The sequence below is a fragment of the Dendrobates tinctorius genome, unplaced genomic scaffold (genome assembly GCF_039654945.1).
Source record: "Dendrobates tinctorius isolate UK_male_01 unplaced genomic scaffold, ASM3965494v1 ptg000037l, whole genome shotgun sequence".
NCBI lineage: Eukaryota > Metazoa > Chordata > Amphibia > Anura > Dendrobatidae > Dendrobates > Dendrobates tinctorius.
In genome coordinates, this window is record NW_027361705.1 from 25,931,444 (window position 1) to 25,954,036 (window position 22,593).

General features: G+C 49.1%; 1 protein-coding gene across 1 annotated transcript in view; it reads right to left on the reverse strand.

Moving 5' to 3' along the window:
* Positions 1-1,390: 1,390 nt before the first annotated feature.
* The window catches only part of INCENP (inner centromere protein), an 87,927-nt gene continuing 66,724 nt past the window's right edge, over positions 1,391-22,593 (reverse strand). Inside the window, exons 11-18 of the mRNA XM_073573958.1 lie at positions 20,273-20,382; positions 20,048-20,168; positions 19,761-19,883; positions 19,523-19,656; positions 19,325-19,433; positions 19,079-19,246; positions 1,924-2,080; positions 1,391-1,828 (exon numbers count right to left, since the gene is read on the reverse strand). Of these exons, the coding sequence (XP_073430059.1) occupies positions 1,614-1,828; positions 1,924-2,080; positions 19,079-19,246; positions 19,325-19,433; positions 19,523-19,656; positions 19,761-19,883; positions 20,048-20,168; positions 20,273-20,382 (1,137 nt within the window). The 3' untranslated portion in view covers positions 1,391-1,613. The remainder of the gene's footprint in view (positions 1,829-1,923; positions 2,081-19,078; positions 19,247-19,324; positions 19,434-19,522; positions 19,657-19,760; positions 19,884-20,047; positions 20,169-20,272; positions 20,383-22,593) is intronic.

Consider the following 22,593-nt stretch of genomic DNA (forward strand, 5'->3'; position numbering starts at 1 on the left):
GACAGTTATATAACCAGATCAGATGTGCTCAATGTGAATGGTGTATGGGTTCTAAAGGCACCGTGATTTTGTGCATTGGCATATTACTTATACTGATATTAATACCTAATTTCAATAAAGTGTATGACGGTGAGACATTTGCTGCATCGTCACTATGCGCCTCTGGGTCCGTCCTAGCTGTCACTTCTTTTTTAGGGAGTGCCCGTTCTGAGATATCCTTTTTATTAAATCTATCGTAAGGACTTTGTCAGGACGCATGCACAATAGTGCATTACCGCTACACAATGTGTAAGATAACCCTCCTCTATTCTAAGTGGGGGAGTGTGAAGGATCATTGGTATCTTTGCTTGCGCAGGCGCACTGGTCGATTTTGGTCAGTGCTCCTGGAAAGACCTTCTTCCGCAGGAAGTGACAGAGCGTCTTTCGGGCCTAGAGCGTTCAGTCCCGCCCTTCTCTACATGTGACCGCACTGGCTGATTCTGGCTACTGCTCCTGGCATGACCTCCTTCCGCGGGAAAATGTCAGAGAGCGTCCCTCAGGCTTAGACAGTGTTCGGTCCCACCTCTCCTATGTGACCGCACAGGTATTAACCGCAGCTGCTGCTCATCTTATTTTATATATATATATATATATATATATATATATATATATATATATATATATATATATATATATATATATATATTATAAATATACACACACACACACACACTTCTCTCAGACCTAACCTTCAGCCCCTGACGAAGCTACCTTGCGGTAGCAACACGCGTCGGGCATCTCCACAGGCTCCCCCTATTCTTTGGTATTGTATCAGAGCGGTGCACTTTGCGCTTATGTTATGCGCTACCTTGGATGATGACTACCGGGTCTGAACCAGTTCAAACAGGGTCCTGAGGCATTTTCTCTGGTCTTTTTGCCTCCTCATTATGTTATTTCTCTGACTATTAGGGGAAGTGGGTAATATGTGCATCTCTCTAGTACATGGCATTATACACTTGGATCTTGATTGTTTTACCCATTTGGGTTTTATTGCAATACATCTGTATGGTGTTTCTGACACCAAGTTATCTTGCTTTTCAATCCTTAATAAATCAACTGGTTGTATGTATCTGTATTTAATTAATGTGATAGGGGAGTCTTAGAGGGTTACATTTTTAATCCTATGGGTCTATTATAATTGTCATGGAGTGACTTTTTAATGTTTTTTTTTGGTCTGTCTGAAATTTAATAAAATGAATTGTGTGATTTATGTGGTAATCCCAGTTTTTTGGCCAGTAGCTTTCTTCTCTCTTTTGTAGGTCTGCCATACACTAGCTATCTGAATATTGCCCAAGATTAAAAAAAAAAAAACAAAAAACAACCCAACATTCATTAAATGCAGAAATAGTACTAATCCTTAAAGAATCTTTATTTTTAAAATGAGACGTCTCTACCACACACATATATAAGATAGCCTGCAACAAAAAAAAAAAATAAAAAATAAAAAATATACCTGTAACAAAAAGAAAAAATATATATATATAAAACAGATAAAATGAACATTCAGCCAGACAAGTTTAAGAGCAGCGTGTAGTAGTTCGGGTTGTGGGCCTGTAAGCCTGCAGGTTCCTAGCTCAGTATTTCTTTAGTCCATAGCCCACAGCTAGATGCTGCCTGTTGCCACTTAGTGGAGGGGAGTGCCATACTGCTGAACTAGTGCGCTTGTAATATCGCGGCTTGCTCTTATAAAACAAGTCTTCTAATTTTGGGCTGTCTATGATGCCATAGAATTTGTCCACATCTATAGGATTGTAGTACTGCTGACACATTGCTTGGGCAAGCTGATTTCCTGTGGGGGGAAAAAAAAAAAAAAAAAAAAAAAGATAGGATTAAACACATTAGGTACACTAAGCTCTAGAACTAATATTGCCAAACCCCACTCACCAGAAGCCCATGCTGGAATAGGCTTGCGAGGTTTACTTTCATCATCTGTGGAATCATCGCTGTTTAAGTCCATGCCGTAGTCGTCAGCATTGATTTTCACAGAGGGAGGCTTGCAGCTCTTTGGAGTCATCTCATAAGATTCACAGGCTGGGGAGTTCTGTGAGGATACAAAGGTGTTACAGGAACAACTATTTCTATGGATTCATATACTGTGGCTGCGTGCTTGTTTTTCAGGGTCACCTTCATGACTAGGCCAAATTTTACAATTCTGACCAGTGTAACTTTATGTGGTAATGCTGGAACGCTACTTCAACGGATCCCACTGACTCAGATTGTTTATTACACATCGTATAACATGATGGTGGTAAAATGTGTTTGATACGACTTGTGTGTGGCACAATAAGAAATTTGGTTAAAAAACACCAAGGTTACTTACCGGTAGCCGGTTTTTCCGGAGCCCATGACGGCACACGAGAGAGGGGATCCGCCCAGTCAGGACAGGAACCCTACTGAAGATAAAAGGGGTGGTACCTCTCGCTTCAGTGGGTTTACAGAGCATGAGAGGCTTCCCCGGATTAGTACACATGGTAAAACTATCACCACATTATTTCTAACTAAAAAAGCACCCAAACTATAGTGCACACCAAAGGAGTGAAAATGGGGGGGGGGGAATATACAGGTGCAGTCATGGGCTCTGGAAAAACCGGCTACCGGTAAGTAGCCCTGGTGTTTTCCCGTCTCCCATGACGACACAAGAGAGACTTTTGTCGAATAAGACACCTTAGGGAGGGACCACCGCTTGCAGCACCCTTCTACCAAAAGTTAGGTCAGTAGAGGAAGATAGCTCAAGTCGGTAGTGCTTAAAAAAGGTTGAAGGTGAGGACCAAGTAGCGGCTTTACAAAATTTGTTCAATCGATACCTCAGCCTTCTCTGCCCAGGAGGCAGCCACGGCTCTGGTGGAGTGAGCCTTGATGCCTTCTGGAACCGGAGCGCCACTTGCCGAGTAGGATAACATAATGGCTCCCTGATCCATCTGGCAATGGTACTCTTAGCTACTCTGTACCATTTTCTACTACCCTGAAAGGCTACAAAAAGGGACTGATCTTTCCTCCACTGACTAGTTATTGACATATACTGTAATATGGCTCTTCTTACATCTAATGTATGGAACTTTTGCTCCCCAGGGTTTCTAGGATTGTTACAGAAAGATGGCAAGATCTCCTGAGTCCTATGAAACTTTTGTACTACCTTGGGGAGGTAGGCCAGGTCTGGTCTTCGAACCACTCGGTCATCCAAGATCTGCGTATATGGAGGGCATATAGATAGAGCTTGTAGGTCGCTCACTCTCCGGGCTGATGTTAAGGCTACCAGTAACACAGTTTTAAGTGTAAGTAGCTTTGGTGACAGCTCTAGTAGTGGTTCAAAGGGATCTTTGGTTAAGGCCTCTAAGACTAGGTTGAGGTCCCAGGGTGGTATCTTTGGGATAATGACCGGCCTTGACCTGCCACAGGACTTTATGAACCGGGACACCCACCTATTGGCTGCTAAGTTGCAGTTATATAGGGCCCCCAAAGCTGAGACTTGGACTTTGAGTGTGTTAGTGGCTAACCCAAGTTGCAGCCCCGACTGTAGCAATTCTAGGATAGGTCCCACTGGAGCTACATCCCCCAAGGGTTCCCCCAGGAAGTCTAGGAACTTTTTCCATGTTCTACCATAGATTTGGGATCTTATAGGTTTCCCTGCTTTTCAACTGGGTGGAGACTAACCCTGGAGAGAATTCCTGGCGACTCAGTAGCGCCCTCTCAAATTCCAGGCTGCTAGATGGAAGCCCTTCACTTGAGAGTGGACCACTGGTCCCTGGGAAAGCAGGTCTGGAATCTCCGGTAATATCCATGGATCTGTCACTGACATGAGTCTCAGAAGGGAGAACCAAGGTCTCCTCGGCCAAAACGGAGCTATAAGAATTATTCTCGCTCGATCCTCCCTGATTTTCCTGACCACTACTGGGATCATTGTTAATCGGGGGAAATGCATAGGCCAGGATGAACTTCCAGGGTATTTGTAGGGCATCTACTGCGAAGGGGTTTTCCCTTGGATTCAGTGAGCAGAACTTCCTGACCTTCCTGTTGGGTGCGGTAGCGAACAAGTCTATTTCTGGTTTGCCCCAGGCCTGAACTATCTTATGGAAGACTTGGGGGTTTAGGGACCATTCCCCTTGTCTTAGGTGCCTGCGACTCAGGAAGTCTGCCTGTGTATTTTCTACCCCCTTTATATGCAGTGCTGTGATGGATAACAGATGTTGTTCTGCCAGCTGGAAAAGTAGATCTGATATTTGCATGAGGCCCCGAGATCTCGTCCCCCCTGGTGATTGATGTAGGCTACTACTGCCTGATTGTCCGTCATGACTCTGGTGTGGCGACCCCGAAGGGAAGGAAATATTTCACGGCTTTTTCTACTGCCCATAGTTTTTACATTTGAACCCTGATCCTTTTCTAGCGAGGACCAGGTCCCCTGTATTGAGTGGGATCTCAGGTGTGCTCCCCATCCTTGTGGCACTCACGTCAGTTGTAATGATGTCCTCGACTGGTTTTTGCCACGGAACACTGGCTGTTAGATTCTTTTCTACAGTCCACCAGAGCAGGGAATCTCTTACAGCCACGGAGAGAGACAGTTTGCCCTCTAAATCTCCTTTTGTTTCTGTGCTGACAGAACTTCCCACTGTAGTTTTCTTAAGTGGTACTGCGCCCACGCTACCGCGAGTATGCATGATGTCAATGAGCCTAAAAGGGACATTGCTTTCCTCAGTGTCATAGCTGGTCTTTGTATTGCTGTGCGAGCTAGGCCCCTTATCTTGGTCACTTTGCTCTCTGGCAGGAGGCAGCATTGTCGCTCGGAGTCCAATATCAACCCTAGGAAGGATTGCTCTTTTACTGGGGTTAACCTTGACTTGGGGATGTTTACTCTCCATCCTAGTCCTACTAGAGTTGCTATATCACTTCCTTCACTTGGTGTGCGCAGTGGGTCTCCTACCTCCCCATTACAAGAAAGTCGTCTAGGTATGGGACTATCACTATGTCCCGGAAATGAAGAAAAGACATTAACTTCGGCCATCACTTTGGTGAACACTCTGGGGGCTGTAGACAAGCCAAACGGAAGGGCTGCGTATTGGTAGCGTTTCACCTGTCCTTGGACATAGAGCGCTACTCAAGTATTTTCGATACTCCCGATGAATTCGGATGTGATAGTAGGCATCTTTTAAGTCTATCACTGCCATGAGGCAATGCTGGAACAGGATCTTTGTGGCAGTGTTGACTGACTCCATTTTGAAGGAGCAATTGTCTACCCACTGATTGAGTCTCCTCAGGTTGACAATGGTTCTCCAAGAGCCGTCTGGTTTTTGTATTAAGAAGAGGGGGGAGTAGAACCCCCTTCCTTCTTCTTGCACTGGGACTGCCTGTAAGACTAGTCCCAAAACTTCCGTCTCCAGGGCCAGCTGTTGCTCTTGTGCTTTCCTTCGGGATGTCATTACAAAGGTATGCCTGGGCGGATGGATGAATTTTATTTTTAAACCGTCCTTTATGTTTAGGACCCATGTACTGGGGGAGATATTTGCCCAGGCGGAAAGGAAGAGAGAAAGCCTTCCCCCTACCTCCGGCCCGAGGTCATTAGGGAGATTTTTTGGAGGAAGTGATTGCCCTTTAAACATATAGCCCGATCCTCTCCTTTCCTTAAAGTCCCAGTTTTTCCTATCTCCCGGGGGGACGACCCCTGTTAAATCTCCTCCTTCGAAAGGGCTGCTTTTTAGATTCTCCCGGAAATCGGGGAAAGCTTTTCTTCCTATCCCCCGCATGTTCCAAAATTTCTTCTAGTTTTTTTACGAAGAGGAATTGGCCATCACATGGAATGGAACATAACCTATGTTTTGATGGTAAATCTCCAGGACACCCTTTAAGCCACAGACCATGAGGGCACGAGCGGTACAGGTACCAGCTATCGCTGGTTTTAATCCACCTGCCGAAGCTTCCCAGATATGCTTTAGGAAACCGTTTGCTTTTTTATCAAGCGGGTCTTTCAACACGCCAGAGTCCTCTAATGGTAGAGATACTTTTTTTGAAGATTTGGCTACGGCTCCATCAATTTATGGAACTTTTTCCCCCCCAAGTCTCAGAATCCTTTAGCTCAAATGGGTACCTTCTTTTTGATGTAGAAGGTAAGCCCCCTGACCGCTCAGGTTTTTTCCACTCCCTGTCAATTAGGGCCTTTATCTTATTTACAGGGAAGGTACGTTTTTTCCTTTCCTCCAGTCCTCCAAACATCACATCCTCCAATGATTAAGGAGTCTGTTCCTCTTTAAGGCCCATTGTAGCCCTGATAGCTTTGACCAGCTTTTCCACATCCTCTGTAGGGAAACATGGACGGCTGCCTATATCACTGTCCTAGGAGGATTCTGAGGACAGAGTAGAGGAAGAGGAGGTGGAGGGGGACAAGGATCTTTCCCGCCCCTTCTGCCCTGGCAAGGCCTCTGAATCAGAATCCCTTCTACGGCTTCTTTTATCCTTTTTAAGGGCTGCCTTTAGGGAACCTTTCACCTCCTGTTGTATTAACGCCTTAAGGCTAGTCACCAAATCAGGGGTTTCCTCCTGTATAGTTTTATTTATACAGTCAGCGCAGAGGTCTTTCTGCCACTGATCTGCCAGCGGGTGTTTGCATAGGCTGCATTTCCTATTCTTGGTTTTGCTGCTAGCCTTCCTCAACCCCTAGTGATCAAACAGAGAAAATGGAACCCCATTACCATAAGGGTGACATTCACGTAGATCACTCACCACCGCTGTCAATCAGGGGTACCGATCTCGGAGGCTCCTCAGATGCACTCGTGACATTTCTTCTGGACGTCTCAGAGTCGTGCCGGTCGCGTTTACGACTGCCGCTCCCACCACTCGAGCGGCTGCTCCTGGTATGCTGGCGGCTCGGCATCTGGTGAGAGCTCTTGCTGCTGCTGCTCATCTTGCCCCACTTCCATTGTGAAGCCTTGCATCTTCTGTGGTCATCCCCCCTTATGTAAGGGGGATCCACTGCACTCTCCGCCTCCTCCGGTTACCCCCACAGCCCCTCCCCCCCGCCATGCCGCCAGCATCATCTTTTGCCGGCCGGCGTTTTTTCCTATGGACGCCGCCATCTTGGATACCGGCGCCGCCTCCCGACGTCACGCGGGCACACCCCTTCCCAGCATGCCCTGCGTGCGACGTCAGAGGGGCGCGACCCGGAAGGGGCGCGACCCGGAAGCGGCCGCTCCCTGACACTGCTGTGCTGCTCCTGGATGCGGCAGAGGGGAGAGGGCGGCGCGGCAGCCACGGCAGAGCCCCAGGCAGTGCTGCTTCTGCGCCCGCTGAGCCCCCGGGGGACCCGCGGAAGGCGCTTCCCCCTCCCGACGCACAGCGCCCAGGACCTTGCCTGTTCTTCCACGCCGGCACGAGAGAGGGGCAGGTACGTGTTCTTCAGTACACGGGTCCCTGTCAGGACAGGAAACCCAACTGAAGCGAGGGAGAGGTACCGCCCCTTTTATCTTCAGTAGGGTTCCTGTCCTGACAGTGCGGATTCCCTCTCTCTTGTGTGCCGTCATGGGAGACGGGAAAAAATGTAAATTGTCACAATTTTCAAACTTTAATTTTTATGCCCTTAAACCAGAGCTTAAGGTCACACAAAATAATTAAATAACATTTCCCACGTGTCTACTTTACGTCAGCAAGAATATTAAGCAATTTTTTTGTCACGTTAGAGAAGGTTAAAATTAAAGTTGACCATTTTTTTTTTTTCAAACCACTTTATTTTTTTAAGGAACCACATCACATTTGAAGTGACTTTGAGGGCCCTAAATGACAGAACGCACCCAAAATTGACACCATTCTAAAAAAAGCACCTCTCAAGGTGCTTCACAGGAGTTCCCCAACACAACTGACATGCTGTGGATTTTAAAATCTGCACCACAGGTTTTCAAATACCCAATCCTTACAGAAGACAATTTTACTATCTCTCAAATTAGACATTACGTAAGCTCAATATTGCGAGACATACCGGATGATGCTAGAACACGCCCTCTAAATTTAATATCCATTAAAGCCCAAATGGGAACTTATTCTATGAGTTTTATATATAAATCATTAAAGCCTTCTATACATTAGTCAGACTCTTCACCAGGCCCTGGAAAATGGGTTGCTCAATTAAAGAACTGTTGGGTAAATGACCTTTTGAAAGCCACTCTGCGTATTAACTCTATATTACCATATGACAGTTACATAACCATGTCTCATGATATTTCACAGAGCATACATCTCCCCGGAGGTCAAGTCTAAAATGCCCCCCTCAGGGGACTATCCCTGCCCTAAATGCTTACACTCTCCAGCTGATATTTTCCAGTGCCTTTGGGACTGCCCAAAAAACAGGATTTTTGGGTTGCTTACCGTAAAATCTGTTTCTCGGAGCCTTCATTGGGGGGGGACAGAGACCATGGGTGTATGCTGCTGCCACTAGGAGGCCGACACTATGCACAAAAAAAGGTTAGCTCCTCCTCCGCAGTGTACACCCCACCGACCGGCAGGGAACTCCTCAGTTAGTGAGAAAGCAGTAGGAGAAGAAACAGAATAGATTGAAAACAGAACAAACAACTCAACTGTAACCAATCAACCAAAGGAAGAACAGGAGTTGTAGAACATGGGAGGGTGCTGTGTCCCCCAATGAAGGCTCCGAGAAACAGATTTTACGGTAAGCAACCCAAAAACCCTGTTTTCTCGTTCGCCTTATTGGGGGACACAGAGACCATGGGACGTCCCAAAGCAGTCCCTGGGGTGGGAAACAAACTTCCATCAGGCCAGTGGACTCACCACTGCTGCCTGCAGAATCCTTCTACCTAGGCTGGCGTCTGCCGAAGCGTAGGTGTGGACCCTGTAGAATTTCACAAACGTGTGAACCGAAGACCAGGTTGCGGCTTTGCAAAGCTACAGCGCGGAGGCTCTGTGGCATACCGCCTAGGAAGCACCCACTGCCTGGGTAGAGTGCGCTCTGATCCCTGGAGGGGCCACTCGATGCTTAACCCGGTAGGCCTCCAAAATTGCCGATCTGATCCAGCGAGCAATAGTAGCTTTGGAAGCCGGGTGACCTTTCCGTGCCCCATCTGGAATGACGAAAAGAGAGTCTGTCTTTCGCAAAGGAAGACGTCCTAGACAGACTCTCATCGCCCTGACCAGATCCAGCTTGTTCAGGGACCGCTCCCGAGGATGAGTTGGACTCGGACAGAAGGACGGCAGAACAATATCCTCATTGAGGTGAAAGGAGGACACCACCTTCGGAAGAAAAGAGGGCGGAGGCCGCAGAACTACCTTGTCCTGGTGAAGTACCAGGAAAGGAGAGCGGCAAGAAAGAGCCGCCAATTCCGACACGCGCCGGATGGAGGTGATGGCCACCAGAAAGGCTACCTTCCAGGAGAGAAGGGAAAGGGAGACTTCTCTGAGAGGTTGAAAGGGAGAACCTTGAAGAACCTCAAGAACCAGATTAAGATCCCATGGATCCACGGGCGCTCGATACGGAGGAGCCGTGTGAGCCACGCCCTGAAGAAAGGTTTTGACCTGAGGGCGGGAGGCCAAAGTCTTCTGAAATAAAATGGAGAGTGCCAAAATTTGACCCTTCAAGGAACTGAGTGCAAGCCCCGCATCCAGCCCTGCCTGAACAAAACGCCAGAACGGAAGAGAGCGAAAAGCACATAGGCGCAATGTTATTGGCCTCACACCAAGTGAAATAGGCCTTCCAAGTACGGTAGTAAATTTTGGAAGATGATGGCTTCCTGGCTCGGATCATGGTATGAATTACTAGACCGGAGAATCCTGCACGTTTCAAAACCTCGGTCTCAACAGCCACGCCGTTAAATTGAGCGGCCGAGAATTGGGGTGGCAAATCGGACCTTGAGACAGCAGATCTGCCCTGTCTGGAAGCTTCCAGGGGGGCGTCCGCGAGAAGGTTGATAATGTCCGCGAACCAAGACCTTCTGGGCCAATTCGGGGCGATGAGAATGACTGGAATTCCTTCTGCTTTGATCTTCAACAGCTTGGGAAGAAGAGGCAGGGGAGGAAACAGGTAGGGGAGCTCAAACTGTGACCAAGCAATGGCCAGAGCGTCAGCGCCCACTGCGAGAGGATCTCGAGCTCTGGATACAAACTGTGGGACCTTCCTGTTGAGGCGAGAAGCTAGCAGATCTACGTCCGGGGTTCCCCAACGACTGCAGAGCTGAAGAAATACCTACGGATGTAGGGACCACTCTCCTGCCGCGAGACCCTCGCGGCTGAGAAAGTCAGCGGCCCAGTTGTCTACGCCGGGAATGTGTACCGCGGAGATTATCGGTACCGAAATCTCTGCCCACTGAAGGATCTTGGACACTTCTGCCAGGGCTGAGGCATTCCGTGTCCCTCCTTGGCGGTTGACATATGCCACCGCTGTGGCGTTGTCTGTCTGAATCCGGACAGGCAGGCCCCTGAGGAGTCTCTCCCAGTGGACGAGAGCCAGATGGATCGCTCGTATCTCTAGAACGTTGATCGGCAGAGCAGATTCTTGAGTAGACCAACGACCCAGAACAGTGTGATTGCGGAACACTGCACCCCAGCCGAGGAGGCTGGCATCCGTTGTTACAATCTGCCAATGAACAGGAAGAAAAGACCGCCCCAAGAGGATGAGAGGTGACGTCAACCACCAGTTGAGTGACCGCTTGATCCGGCATGAAAGACGAACAGGGCGATCCAGGGACCGAGTCGACCTGTTCCACCTCGAGAGAATGGCGTGTTGGAGGGGTCTGGCGTGAAATTGGGCAAAGCGAACTGCCTCTATCGCCGCCACCATTTTTCCCAGGACCCTCATAGCTGTTCGGAGGGACGGAAATCGTGTGGTCTGCAGCGATCGCACAGCCTGCTGCAGGGAGAGAATCTTCTCTTGTGGGAGAAAGACCCTTGACCGACGAGTGTCGAACAGTAGGCCCAGAAACACAAGACGTTGAGTAGGGACCAGACAGGACTTTCCTGTTGATGATCCACCCGAAATCGGAAAGAGTGTCCAGGACGATCGTCAAACTTAGGCGTGCCTGTTGGAAAGAGGGAGCTTTGATCAGAATATCGTCGAGGTACGGAAAAAGAACGAGACCTCTGATCCTCAACAAGGCCATCAACGCAGCCACGATCTTCGTGAAGACTCTGGGAGCGGTGGCGAGACCGAAGGGCAGCGCGACGAACTGGTAATGTTCCTGGCGAACCGCAAAACGCAGGAACTTCTGATGTCCGGAGAATATGGGAACATGTAGATAGGCATCTTGGATGTCTATCGAACACATGAATTCCTGCTCCTCCATAGAAGCGATTACCGAAAGAACCGACTCCATCCGGAAGTGGCAAAGACGAACTCTCTTGTTGAGCAGCTTGAGATCCAAGATAGGTCGGACCGCCCCGTCTTTTTTCGGCACGACAAACAGGTTTGAATAAAACCCTGTAAACCGCTCCGATTCGGGAACGGGCACAATCACCCCGGAACTGAGGAGAGAGTCGATGGCCGTAAAAAAACCCGGGATCAAAGCTGGATCTTTTGGAGGACGGGATTCGAAGAAACGATCCCGTGGAAGAGAGACGAACACTATCTTGTATCCTGACGATACAACCTCCCTGACCCAAGCGTCCTCTACCGAGGCCAGCCAGACGTTCTTGAAGAAACAGAGTCAACCTCCCAATTGGGAGGGACCCTCGGGAGTCCGAGGATAGTCATGTTGATGTGGGCCGTCCCGATCCGGATGGTCTGCCCCGCGAAGAGTGGGAGCGCCAGGAGGGAGAGGGTCTGAAGGAAACTTTCTTCCTATCTTGGCGTGCCTGCGGTCTTTGTTGGTTGGAGGAGGTCTCCGCCGTATTGAAACGGCAGTAAGCCCGAAAGGGTCGAAACTGATGCCTCAGTGGGGGTCTGCGAAGTTTGGCCTGAGGCAGGAGAGAACTCGTGCCTCCGGTGGCGTCCTTAATAATTTGGTCCAATTGGGATCCAAAGAGGCGCCGCCCTCCCTGAAAAGGCAGATTAGTAAGAGACATTTTAGAAGACAGGTCCGCCTGCCAGGCCTTGAGCCAAATTGTACGTTGGATTGCCACAACGTTTGACGCCTGGACTGCGCAGGATGCGGCATCCAAAGAAGCAGAAAGCAGATAATCCCCCGCATGGGAAATCTGATTGGCAAGATCGGCCAATCGATCTGGTTGTGCTTTCTCTAGGATGCCCTGACAAAGATCCTCTGCCCAAGTGGCTATGGCTTTTGCTGCCCAAGATGAAGCAAAAATTGGGCATACCGCCGTCGAAGCCGCTTCGAAGGCAGACTTCGCTAGGGATTCTATGATCCTATCATTAGAATCCCTAAGAGACGCCACGCCTGAAAGCGGGAGAACCGTGTTATTAGAAAGCCTGGACACGGGCGGATCGACCGAGGGAGAAGCAGACCAGTTGTCCGTGAGCTCTTTAGCAAACGGGTACAGAACGCCGAGACGCTTCCCTCGCTGAAAGCGTCTGGTCGGATCCCCTCTTTCCCTGGTAAAAATCTTTCCAAACTCTGAATGTAAAGGGAATACTCTGGAGGGTGTTTCCTCCCGTCTGAACGAAACCTCCTGATCTGAGGATTTCGCAGGGGGGTCAGCAATGTCGAAGGTCTGATGGATCGCTGCAATGTGGTTCTGCACAGTAACCCTCATGTTCGCATCCTGGTCCGAATCCAGCTCTAAGATCCCCTCAGATGATCTGTCTGAGAGCGCTTCACCTGACTCGGGAGAGGAGGCCCGGGAGGGAGGCTGCCGAGAAGGACTATGTGGTGATATGGGGCGAGGAGAGGAATCCGGCTGGAGATCCTGCCTGGGTCTTTTGCGACTAACGCTGGCCGACTCAGATGGAACCTCTTGAGGCCTGCTGGACCCTGTAGAGGTGTCCAGGGGCAACTTATCCAGGACGGCTACTAGGGTCTGAGACACCCTGGTGAGGTCTGCCACTGACTGTGATAGAGACAAGGCCCAGCCAGGCATGGGGGGGGGGTTCACTCTCACCTGGGGCCCTAGATGGCTCCTGGGCGGCGTCAGGCTGAATAGGGTTGCTACAATCCAGGCAGATGGAAGTGGACTGACCTGAGGGAAGTTTGCGATTGCAAGAAGAGCACGCAAAGTACTTAACTAAGGTGCAAGAGGAGGCAGGAGGACGAGAGCGGTCAGACTTAGAATTAGACATACCGACAGACAGGCACTGAGGCAGTGCCGGAAGGTTGGGGGACAGGAGGCAGAGGAGGGTGTCAGTCTGCAGTCGCAGAGCTACTCACGGTCCGGTGTCCTGTCGCAGCTTCCAGCAAATGAAGGTGCACGGCTCGTCTGGGCTTGCAGGGGGCATGGCAGATAGCCGGACGCTGTCCTGACAGGCTGTGAAAATGGCGGCAGCCTGAGAACAGAGCAGAAAGCGCGCGCTTCCCTGCAGAGACCGAGGAAGATGATGGGCGGGGCTAACCGCCGATACTAAAAATGGCGCCGTCCTATCCAGACTGGGGTGGGTGGAGACAGCGCCGCCTCAGGGAGACTTAGAGTGAGGGGAGAAGGCGATGGGCAGGCTTAAAGCGGGCGGGAGGAAAGCCCGCCCGAGAAAGGCGGCGGGGGGCGTGGCCGCGATGCAGGACAAGGCCCAAGATGAAGCCGGGGCCTGGATTAGATGAGGCGGCCGTCTGTCAGCGCGGGGCGGCGCGGAGGCCCCGCAGCACTGCCGCGGTGACCGCTCCTGAGGCTCACTGGGGCCGGAAGGGAGAAAGGCCGTCTGCAGGAAAGTGCTGACAATTCCGACACTCTGCGTAACGAGGTGATCGCCACTAGAAAAACCACTTTCTGAGACAGAATGGAGAGTGGAACTCCTCTAAGAGGTTCGAAGGGTGGAGCTTGCAATGCTGTCAGGACCAGATTGAGGTCCCATGTATCCAGCGGACGTTTGTAGGGAGGAACCAATCGGGAAACTCCCTGGATGAAAGTCCTTACTTGCGGTTTAGTAGCAATGCGCTTTTGAAAAAGGACTGAAAGCGCCGACACCGGACTCTTAAGCGAGCCTAAGGATAGCTTGGCGTCTAGACCCGATTGAAGAAAACCTAGTACCTTCGGGAGGGAATAAGGGAGTGGGACTTGTCCATGAGATTCGCACCAAGAAAAGAAAGCTCTCCAGGTACGATAATAGATCTTGGCGGAGGCAGGCTTCCTTGCCCTGATCATAGTCACAATGACTGCCGGTGAAAAACCTGCCTGGGTTAGAATCCAGGTTTCAAGGGCCATGCCGTCAAATTGAGAGCCCCTGAATTCTGATGGAAGAACGGACCTTGAGACAGAAGGTCGTGACGGTCGGGTAGATGCCAGGGGACGTCTGCTGTAAGTTGAACGATGTCGGCGTACCATGTACGTCTGGGCCAGTCTGGCGCGATGAGGATGGTTGGAACGCCCTCTTGCTTGATCTTCCTCACGACCCTGGAGATTAGTGGGAGGGGTGGAAAAATGTACAGGAGTCGGAACTGGGACCAGTCCTGGACCAGGGCATCCGCTCCGAGCGACCGCGGGTCGTGTGTCCTGGCCATGAAATTGGGGACCTTGGTATTGAGATGGGATGCCATTAGGTCCACCTCCGGGGTTCCCCAGCGTTGACAGATGTGGTAAAAAATCTCGGGATGGAGAGACCACTCCCCCGAGTCCATTCCTTGCCTGCTGAGGAAGTCGGCTTCCCAGTTTTCGACACCCGGAATGTGGACCGCAGAAAGTACCGACCTCGTGTCTTCCGCCCAGCGGAGGATATGCACCACTTCTCTCATCGCCTGGGCGCTGCGGGTCCCGCCTTGGTGGTTCACGTATGCCACAGCCGTGGCATTGTCCGACTGTATCCGTATGTGCGAGGCTGCAAGCAAGTGATGAAAGGCTCTCAGTGCCAAGAGGATGGCCCTGATTTCCAGAATATTGATGGGCAATGTCACTTCCCTCGGTGACCACTTGCCTTGTGCCCTGTGATGTAGGTGCACCGCCCCCCAGCCTGTCAGGCTTGCATCGGTAGTCAGGATCTTCCATTGTCCTGAGAGAAAGGGCTTCCCTCGTATAAGCGAGGTTGGTTTGAGCCACCAATGCAGGGACCTCCTGGTTGACGACGTCAACCTGAACTCCCTGTCGAGGGAGAAGGGATTCCTGTCCCAAGAGCCGAGTATGGCTAGTTGAAGGACCCTGAGGTGAAACTGGGCAAATAGCACTGCCTCTATTGCTGCTGCCATCCAGCCGAGGACTCTCATGGCAAACCGGAGAGATCGAGGAGGACTGCGAAGGAGTGTACGAACTCCCAGACGGATGGCCAGTATCTTGTCCTTGGGAAGGAGCACCAGGCCCCTGGAGGTGTTGGTGGAAAGCACGAGCCTTGTCTGGTGGTGTTGGAGGAATAGAAAGGAAGAACCGGTTCAGTGGAGCGGAAGTGAACTCTATCTTGTATCCGGAAGACACTATTTCCCTGACCCACCTGTCTTCTGTAATAGGCAGCCAGACTTGCTGAAAGAGTAAAAGTCGGCCGCCTACTGGTGGGGTGTCTTCCGGAGTTCGTGAGTCATGATGAAGCGAAGTTCTGAGGTTTTCCTCCCTTGGGTTTCGCTTGGCCTGCTTTCGACTGCCAAGACCTGTCCGGTCGCTGCTGCGTCCGTGGGTTGTCCCTGCGTGGAGAGCGGTTACGGTTTTGCGCTGGGCGCGAGACGGACCAGCCCGAGGAATTCCGAAAGGATCGGAATCGCGTCTGGTTTCTTCGTTTAAACGTGCGTTTCGGTTTTAGTTGAGGGAGAGAGGTACTCTTACCCCCAGTGGCATTGGCTATCATTGTGTCCAGCTTTTCGCCGAAAAGTCTTCCAGTAAGATACGGAAGTCGCGTGAGGGACTTCTGAGGCCGCATCCGCTTTCCATTCTCGCAGCCAGAGGATGCGTCGGATCGTGATGGCATTTGATGCTATTCCCGCTACACCTCTTGCGGAATCCAGGGCTGCATGAAGCATGTAGTCTGCTACCACTGCTATCTGGACCGCTTGGTCCGAGAGCTCGGGATTTGAAGCTTGAAGACCCTCCTGTAGTTTTTTGGCCCAAGCCAGGATGGCCTTGGCCGCCCAAACTGAAGCAAACGCAGGGCCCAGAGAGGCGCCTGCCGCTTCGAAAATAGAACGAGCCATGCGTTCTACTTGCCGGTCTGCTGCGTCCCTGAGGGTTGAGCTATCTGGCAGAGAGAGTAAGGTCTGCGCTGCTAGCCTAGAAACCGGGGGGTCCACTTCAGGTGGATCTGTCCATTGTTTGGTGTCTGTGGGAAGGGGTACTTCGCTTCCAAATATTTGCGATTAGCAAATTTTTTCTCAGGCTGCGCAAACTGTTCGGTAAGTATTTCCTCAAACTCATGGTGATTAGGGAAGACCTTAGGTGGTTTCTGAACACTTTCGAAGCAAATCCTATGTTCTGGGACTTCCGGGGCAGACTCTGGAATTTTTAGCACCCGATGAATGGCAGAGATTATGTCCTCAACTAGCGCTGTATTGCTAGTGGGAGAAGGTACCACGGACCTCTCCGTTTCGTTATCTGAGTCGGAGTCACAGATGCCCTCCGAATCCTGTGCCTCACTAAGGTGATCCCTGGAGGGCGACCTGGGGCAGGGGTCTTCTGTGGTGGGGGATCTCTGTGGTAAATTGCACTGTCTGTGACAGGGGACTGCCTAGGAGACCTGGAATGACGCTGTCTCTCCCCGGGGGGGGGGAACGACGACGACCTTGTGCTATAGGCCGAGTCAGGTGATCGAGACCTGTGGGTCCGCTTACGTCTGAGAGAGTCGGAAGCAGCATGTTCCTGAGACAAGCTGTCCGTTTGCTGTGTAACGTCCATAGCCAGGGCCCGACTCTGCAGAGCTTGCAGCAATGTGGCAGTTAGGTTGTCTATGGACTGTGTCATAGACTGTGACATCCGAGTTGCCCATTCCGGCGTGGCCTGTGACACTGAAGCGTCAGTAGGTACTCCCTGGGGTTCTGACCCAGAGTTCTGGATGCAGTCCCGGCAGTGCGGATACGTGCTACCACTAGGGAGCGTGGCTTTGCAGGCTGTGCAGAATGCATAGAAACATTCCTGCCTGGTTCTCTTCCTTGAGCCCGGCATAGTGCACAGAGGCTGGCTATCAGGGATTGTACAGGGGCGGCTACGCAGAGGGAACCCACAGAGAGCCTTCTAGGAAGTATGGATTCACAGCTGAGTAATGAAAACCCAGCTGTGAGCTTACCCCACCGGTGTGTCCCTAGGTCCAGCGCCGACAGATTCCAGTTCTGTGCCCCCCGGAGACCGCTGTGATGCTCCTCTCCTGGATCTCATCCAAAAAAATGGCCACCAGTACCCTAGGGAATGGGGAAGGAGCGACATGGGGAACCGCCATCTCCACTTCAACTGGGCACCCCTAAAAAGGGGGCCAAGGAAGGAGCCATGCCAGGAGTCTCGCTGGAGACCCACTTTTCTTCATCTGTTCCGACGAAAGGAAAAAAAGAAAAAGGTGTGCCTCCTTGCGACACTAAGCAAAAACTGGAGAAGGCTGACGCCGTCCAGGGGTGTATACTGCAGAGGAGGAGCCAAAGTTAATCTTTTTCAGATTATGCATAGTGTCGCCTCCTAGTGGACAGCAGCATAACACCCATGGTTCTGTGTCCCCCAATGAGGCGACAGAGTAATAAGGGCGGTGTGGGATACACTTCTGCAACATCTCATCAACACTTTTGGCATATCTATCTCTCCCCGGAGTGGGCCATATTTAATATTCTCGAACAGGACCAGTTGGAGAGGCTTTCTTCCAGCAGCACCGCATCTTGTTCATATGGGCGGCGCCACACATAAAAGCATTCTCCATTTGTGGGCACAGGATGTAACACCTTCTTTAAGCTTAATTACTACAAAAGTAACATCTCTTCAAAATGGATTGGATAGAGGCCTTAATAAAGAAAAGGACACTGAACGCTTTTTTTTCCCCACACGGCCCTCTTATCAATACTCAGACAACTTCCACACGCCAGGCGATACATAGTTGTTTCCAGCTCACCAACTGGTATATGAGAGAGCAGCTTGCCGGTAATATCCCTGTTAGACTGGATTGAAATTGTGTTACGAAGTTATGGAGATTGCGTGGGGGAGAAGAGGGGGAGGGTTTATAGTTGAAAAAATGCCGTCTAATGTTAATATTATTGCATAAATGTTCTTCTGTTATTGGACATTATATGTATACTTTGTATTACACTCAAAGACGGTTTAAAAAAAAAAAAAAAAAAAATCTGCACCACATGGTAAACCAAGTGGTAAAAAGACCTGAAATGAGTACACCTTGGGTCATAAGTCCCGAAACTGTGCTCAGACTGACATGGGAAAGGAGCGTGGATTACTGTGAAGCTGGAATGTAGTTGGGGACTATTTGACCACTACAGTGGGGGAGATGACTAGAAAGGCAGTGATGTGTAAGCTGAGCAAATGAAGGAGAGGCAACTGCTGTCACATGAGTCTTCTTGTAATATCTCTCACAGTTCCTACTATTCACTACATGTGAAGGGGACACAAGAGAACCAAAGAACATTAATAATCACTTTTTTCTAAGTTGTTCTCTCTGAACATTTTTAGCTGTTTAGAAGCTTTTAACAGCAAAGTGTGTGCATTGGCACAACCCCTATAACTGCTGCTGTCAGTGATTGACAAAGTCATTCAAATGGTTAACCAGCAGGAATTGGAGCTAGCTCCAGTCACTGCTGTTTGGAGGCAGAAGCAAACAAAACAGACCCTGGATTACTTGAGAAAACCCAGGTCCATATGCTTCAGAGAATGAAAATCAAAAGTAAGAGGGGGGGGGGGGGAATTCACTTGCTTCCCCTTTTTTTGATTCAGTTTAGACCCAAAATGCATTTTACCAGCCGTGCAAACTTAACCATTTGAGGAAGAATGTGAAGTTATTTGCACCATTCAATATTAATAAAATGCAATAAAATAAGAGTAATTTAATTAAGATTTGTTGTATGACATTTAGAGGACAGAAGGTTTCACCTGTCACTGCACTATTATAGTCGACCCATACCTGTAAATCCACAGTGACATTCAGCGGAGGGGCCACTGCCTGCTTCTCCTTTGCAATTCTCTCCTGCTCTTCGCGCAGTCTCTGCACTTCCAGCTCTATAACTTTTTTGGCCTCTGTTTCTTTACGTAATCTTTCTTGGCGCTCTTTCTCCAACCGTTTTTGGTGCTCCTTTAATCAAAACAATTACTTCAGGCTGGGAGACATAAGCGGAAAGAGTGAAACAGACTGTCACAATAGTATGCAAACCTTCTTCTTGCGTTCCTCCTCTTCTCTGAGCTGTTGCTCCTTCTCAGCGGCTCGCTCTAATTCCCTCTGTAACTGAAGCGCTCGCTCTCTTTCTAAGCGTTCCCTTTCTCTGTACAAAGAAAAACAAAACGTTATGCTACTGAGCAAATATAGTCTCAGCTGTGACGGGGACTGTAAGGTGACAGAGCTGCAGCTCACTTTTCAGCTCTGAGTCGCTCCTGCTCCTTTTCACGTTCCAGTTCCGCTTGTCGCATATCAGCAAGTTTTTTGGCCTCTGCGACCTTTCTTTGCCTTTCCTGTTCCTCCTCTTCCCTCTTTTTCTGTTCTTCCTCCTAAAACACAAGTCATTTACAGATTAATTGCTGCTACAAATATTCTAAATCAGAAAAATCTATTTTCATCAATGATCGGCTACCATTTTTACAATCAAACACACCAGCTGTTTAGCTTTGTTTTTCCGAACTTCCTCCTCCTGTCGCCGCCTACTCTCTACATCCTCTTGTTTTTTAGCTGTTACTTTCTTTTTAGCCTTCTCCTCAGCCAATCGGTCCTCTCTCACCTGTAAGTTAGAACAAAGTAAAGCACTAAAAACTTACTCTACAGATAAATTTCAGATTGGAGAGAAAAATGTGTACATTTATGAATAGGTAGAAACATTTTTCTGTTGGCTTTTCTATAAGATTTGCAGATTAGGTTGGATGACTTTTTTTTTAAAGATTTTACCTTTTCGCTCTTCTCATCTATTTGAGCAAATTTCTGTTCTATTTTCTTCTTTTTCTCTTCCTCCAATTGCTCCACTCTCTCCCGAGCCTGCAAGACCTTACGCTGACGCTCTTCTCTCCTCCTATAAAGTATATATTTAAAAATAAGTTTTTAACCAAACAGGGGGGCTACATTATACAAGAAAGACAAATGTACTACTACAATCAGCTGCTTAGAATTACTCACAGCTTGAGTTCCTCCTGTTTGCGTTTCTTGCCCTCCTCAATTTTCTGCTTGCGCTGAAGTTCAGCCTCCTCTTTCTTGCGGAGAGCTTCCAGGCGTTGGCGCTCCTTTTCCTATGAATATGGAAGAGGGATGTCATTAGTTACAACAAACTTTCCTCAAAATAATGTCAGAACACCTGCACCAGGCCTTGTGAGTCATCAGCACACCCCCTTCACCCTGAAACAAACCTAATCTTAACCACCAGTGATACCTTAAAGAACTTAAGCACTTACTTCTGTCTGGATATAGCAAAGGGGAGAGAAAAAAAAAAAAAAAGTCATCAGGGTGGTACAAAGAGCAGTGACAGTTAGCACTTGCTTTATAGAAGACAAAAGGGGTGTTTCCAGTACGTCCATCCTGGTTAAATAAGGGTGTCGAGTTGCCCAAGAAATGTGTGAGAATTTCTCCCACTTTTACCATTTGGTTTTTAAACTGTTCTAATACAATAAACAGTCCCCATCGGGAAAAGCGATAATTTGTGCAAAAAACTAAAGCACTGCGGAATATGTTGACCCTATATAAAGAGCTCATTATTATTATTATTATTATTATTATTATTAATCTGGATGGACTTGCTGGAAATGCCCTTTTCATCTTCACTGTGGAGGAAGTCACCAGCAGGTACACCACCCACCAGCTATATTCGTTTGCAACGGCTTTTGATATGTTTCAGCGTGTCATGCTCCAACCCCTCCCACAGACTCTACAGGTGCATCTCACAAAATTAGAATATCATTAAAAAGTTAATTTATTTCAGTTCCCAAAACCATCATTGATTGTGGCTACTTCACATTAGACCCTGGAAATCAAGGTCCCAGAGTCTGGAGGAAGAGTGGAGAGGCACACAATCCAAGCTGCTTGAGGTCTAGTGTGAAGTTTCCACATACAGTGATGGTTTGGGGGGCCATTCTCCAGCAGGACTTGGCACCTGTCCACACTGGCAAAAACAACAGTATCACTGTGCTTGATTGGCCAGCAAACTCACCTGACCTTAACCCCATAGAGAATCTATGAAGTATTGTCAAGAGGAAGATGAGACACCAGACCCAACAAGGCAAACGAGCTGAAGGCCAATAAAGCAACCTGGGCTTCCATAACACCTCAGCAGTGCCACAGGCTGATCGCCTCCATGCCATGCCGCATTGTTGCAGTAATTGATGCCAAAGGAGCCCCAACCAAGTATTGAGAGCATTTACCGAACATACATTTCAGTAGGCAAACATTTCGGATTTTAAAAATGATTTTTCAAGCTGGTGTTATAAAGTATTCTAATTTACTGAGATAATGAGTTTTGGGTTTTCATTGGCTGTAAGCCATAATCAACATTAACAGAAATAAACACTTGAAGTAGATCACTCTGTTTGTAATGACTAACAGGGATTTTTGTGTACTCACCGTAAAATCCTTTTCTCCGAGCCACTCACTGGGGGACACAGGACCATGGGTGTATGCTGCTGTCATTAGAAGGCTGACACTAAATGAACACAAAAAAGATTAGCTCCACCTCTGTAGTATACACCCAATGGTTCTAGCTGAACCAATTCAGTGCAAAGCAGTAGGAGATCATCAAATAAGATACAACACGTCAAATCAAAGAACAAGACCAGCCGATAGGCCAACAGGGTGGGTGATGTGTCCCCCAATCGGCTGGTCTTGTTCTTTGATTTGACATGTTGTATCTTATTTGACGTTTATGTTCTCCTACTGCTTTGCTACTGAAATGGTTCATCTTGAACCAGTGTGTGGGTGTGTACTGCAGTTGAGGAGCTAATTTTTGTGCTCACTTAGCATCAGCCTCCTAGTGACAGCAGCATACACCCATGGTCCTGTGTCGCCCAATGTACGGCTCGGAGAAAAGGATTTTACGGTGAGTACACAAAAATCCCTGTTTCTCCTTCACCTCATTGTGGGACACAGGACCATGGGACATCCAAAAGCAGTCACTGGGTGGGAAACCGACATAACAGATCAAACCCCACAAACTGACTAGCAGACTGCAAAATCCATCTGCCCAAGCCTGCCTCTGCTGAAACTTGGGTACGAATATTGTAATGCTTTGAAAACATATGCAGACTGGATCAAGTTGCAGTCTTCCAAACTTGTTCTGCCGACGCCTGGTGCCGGATGGCCCAAGACGCGCCCACCGACCGAGTGGAATGTGCCTTAATTCCTGCTGGGATAGGCTTGCCTCTGACACAGTAAGACTCCTGAATCGCTGAGCGAATCCACCTGGCTATTGTGGACTTTGAAGGGGCTAGTCACTTCCTGTGCCCCTCTGGAAG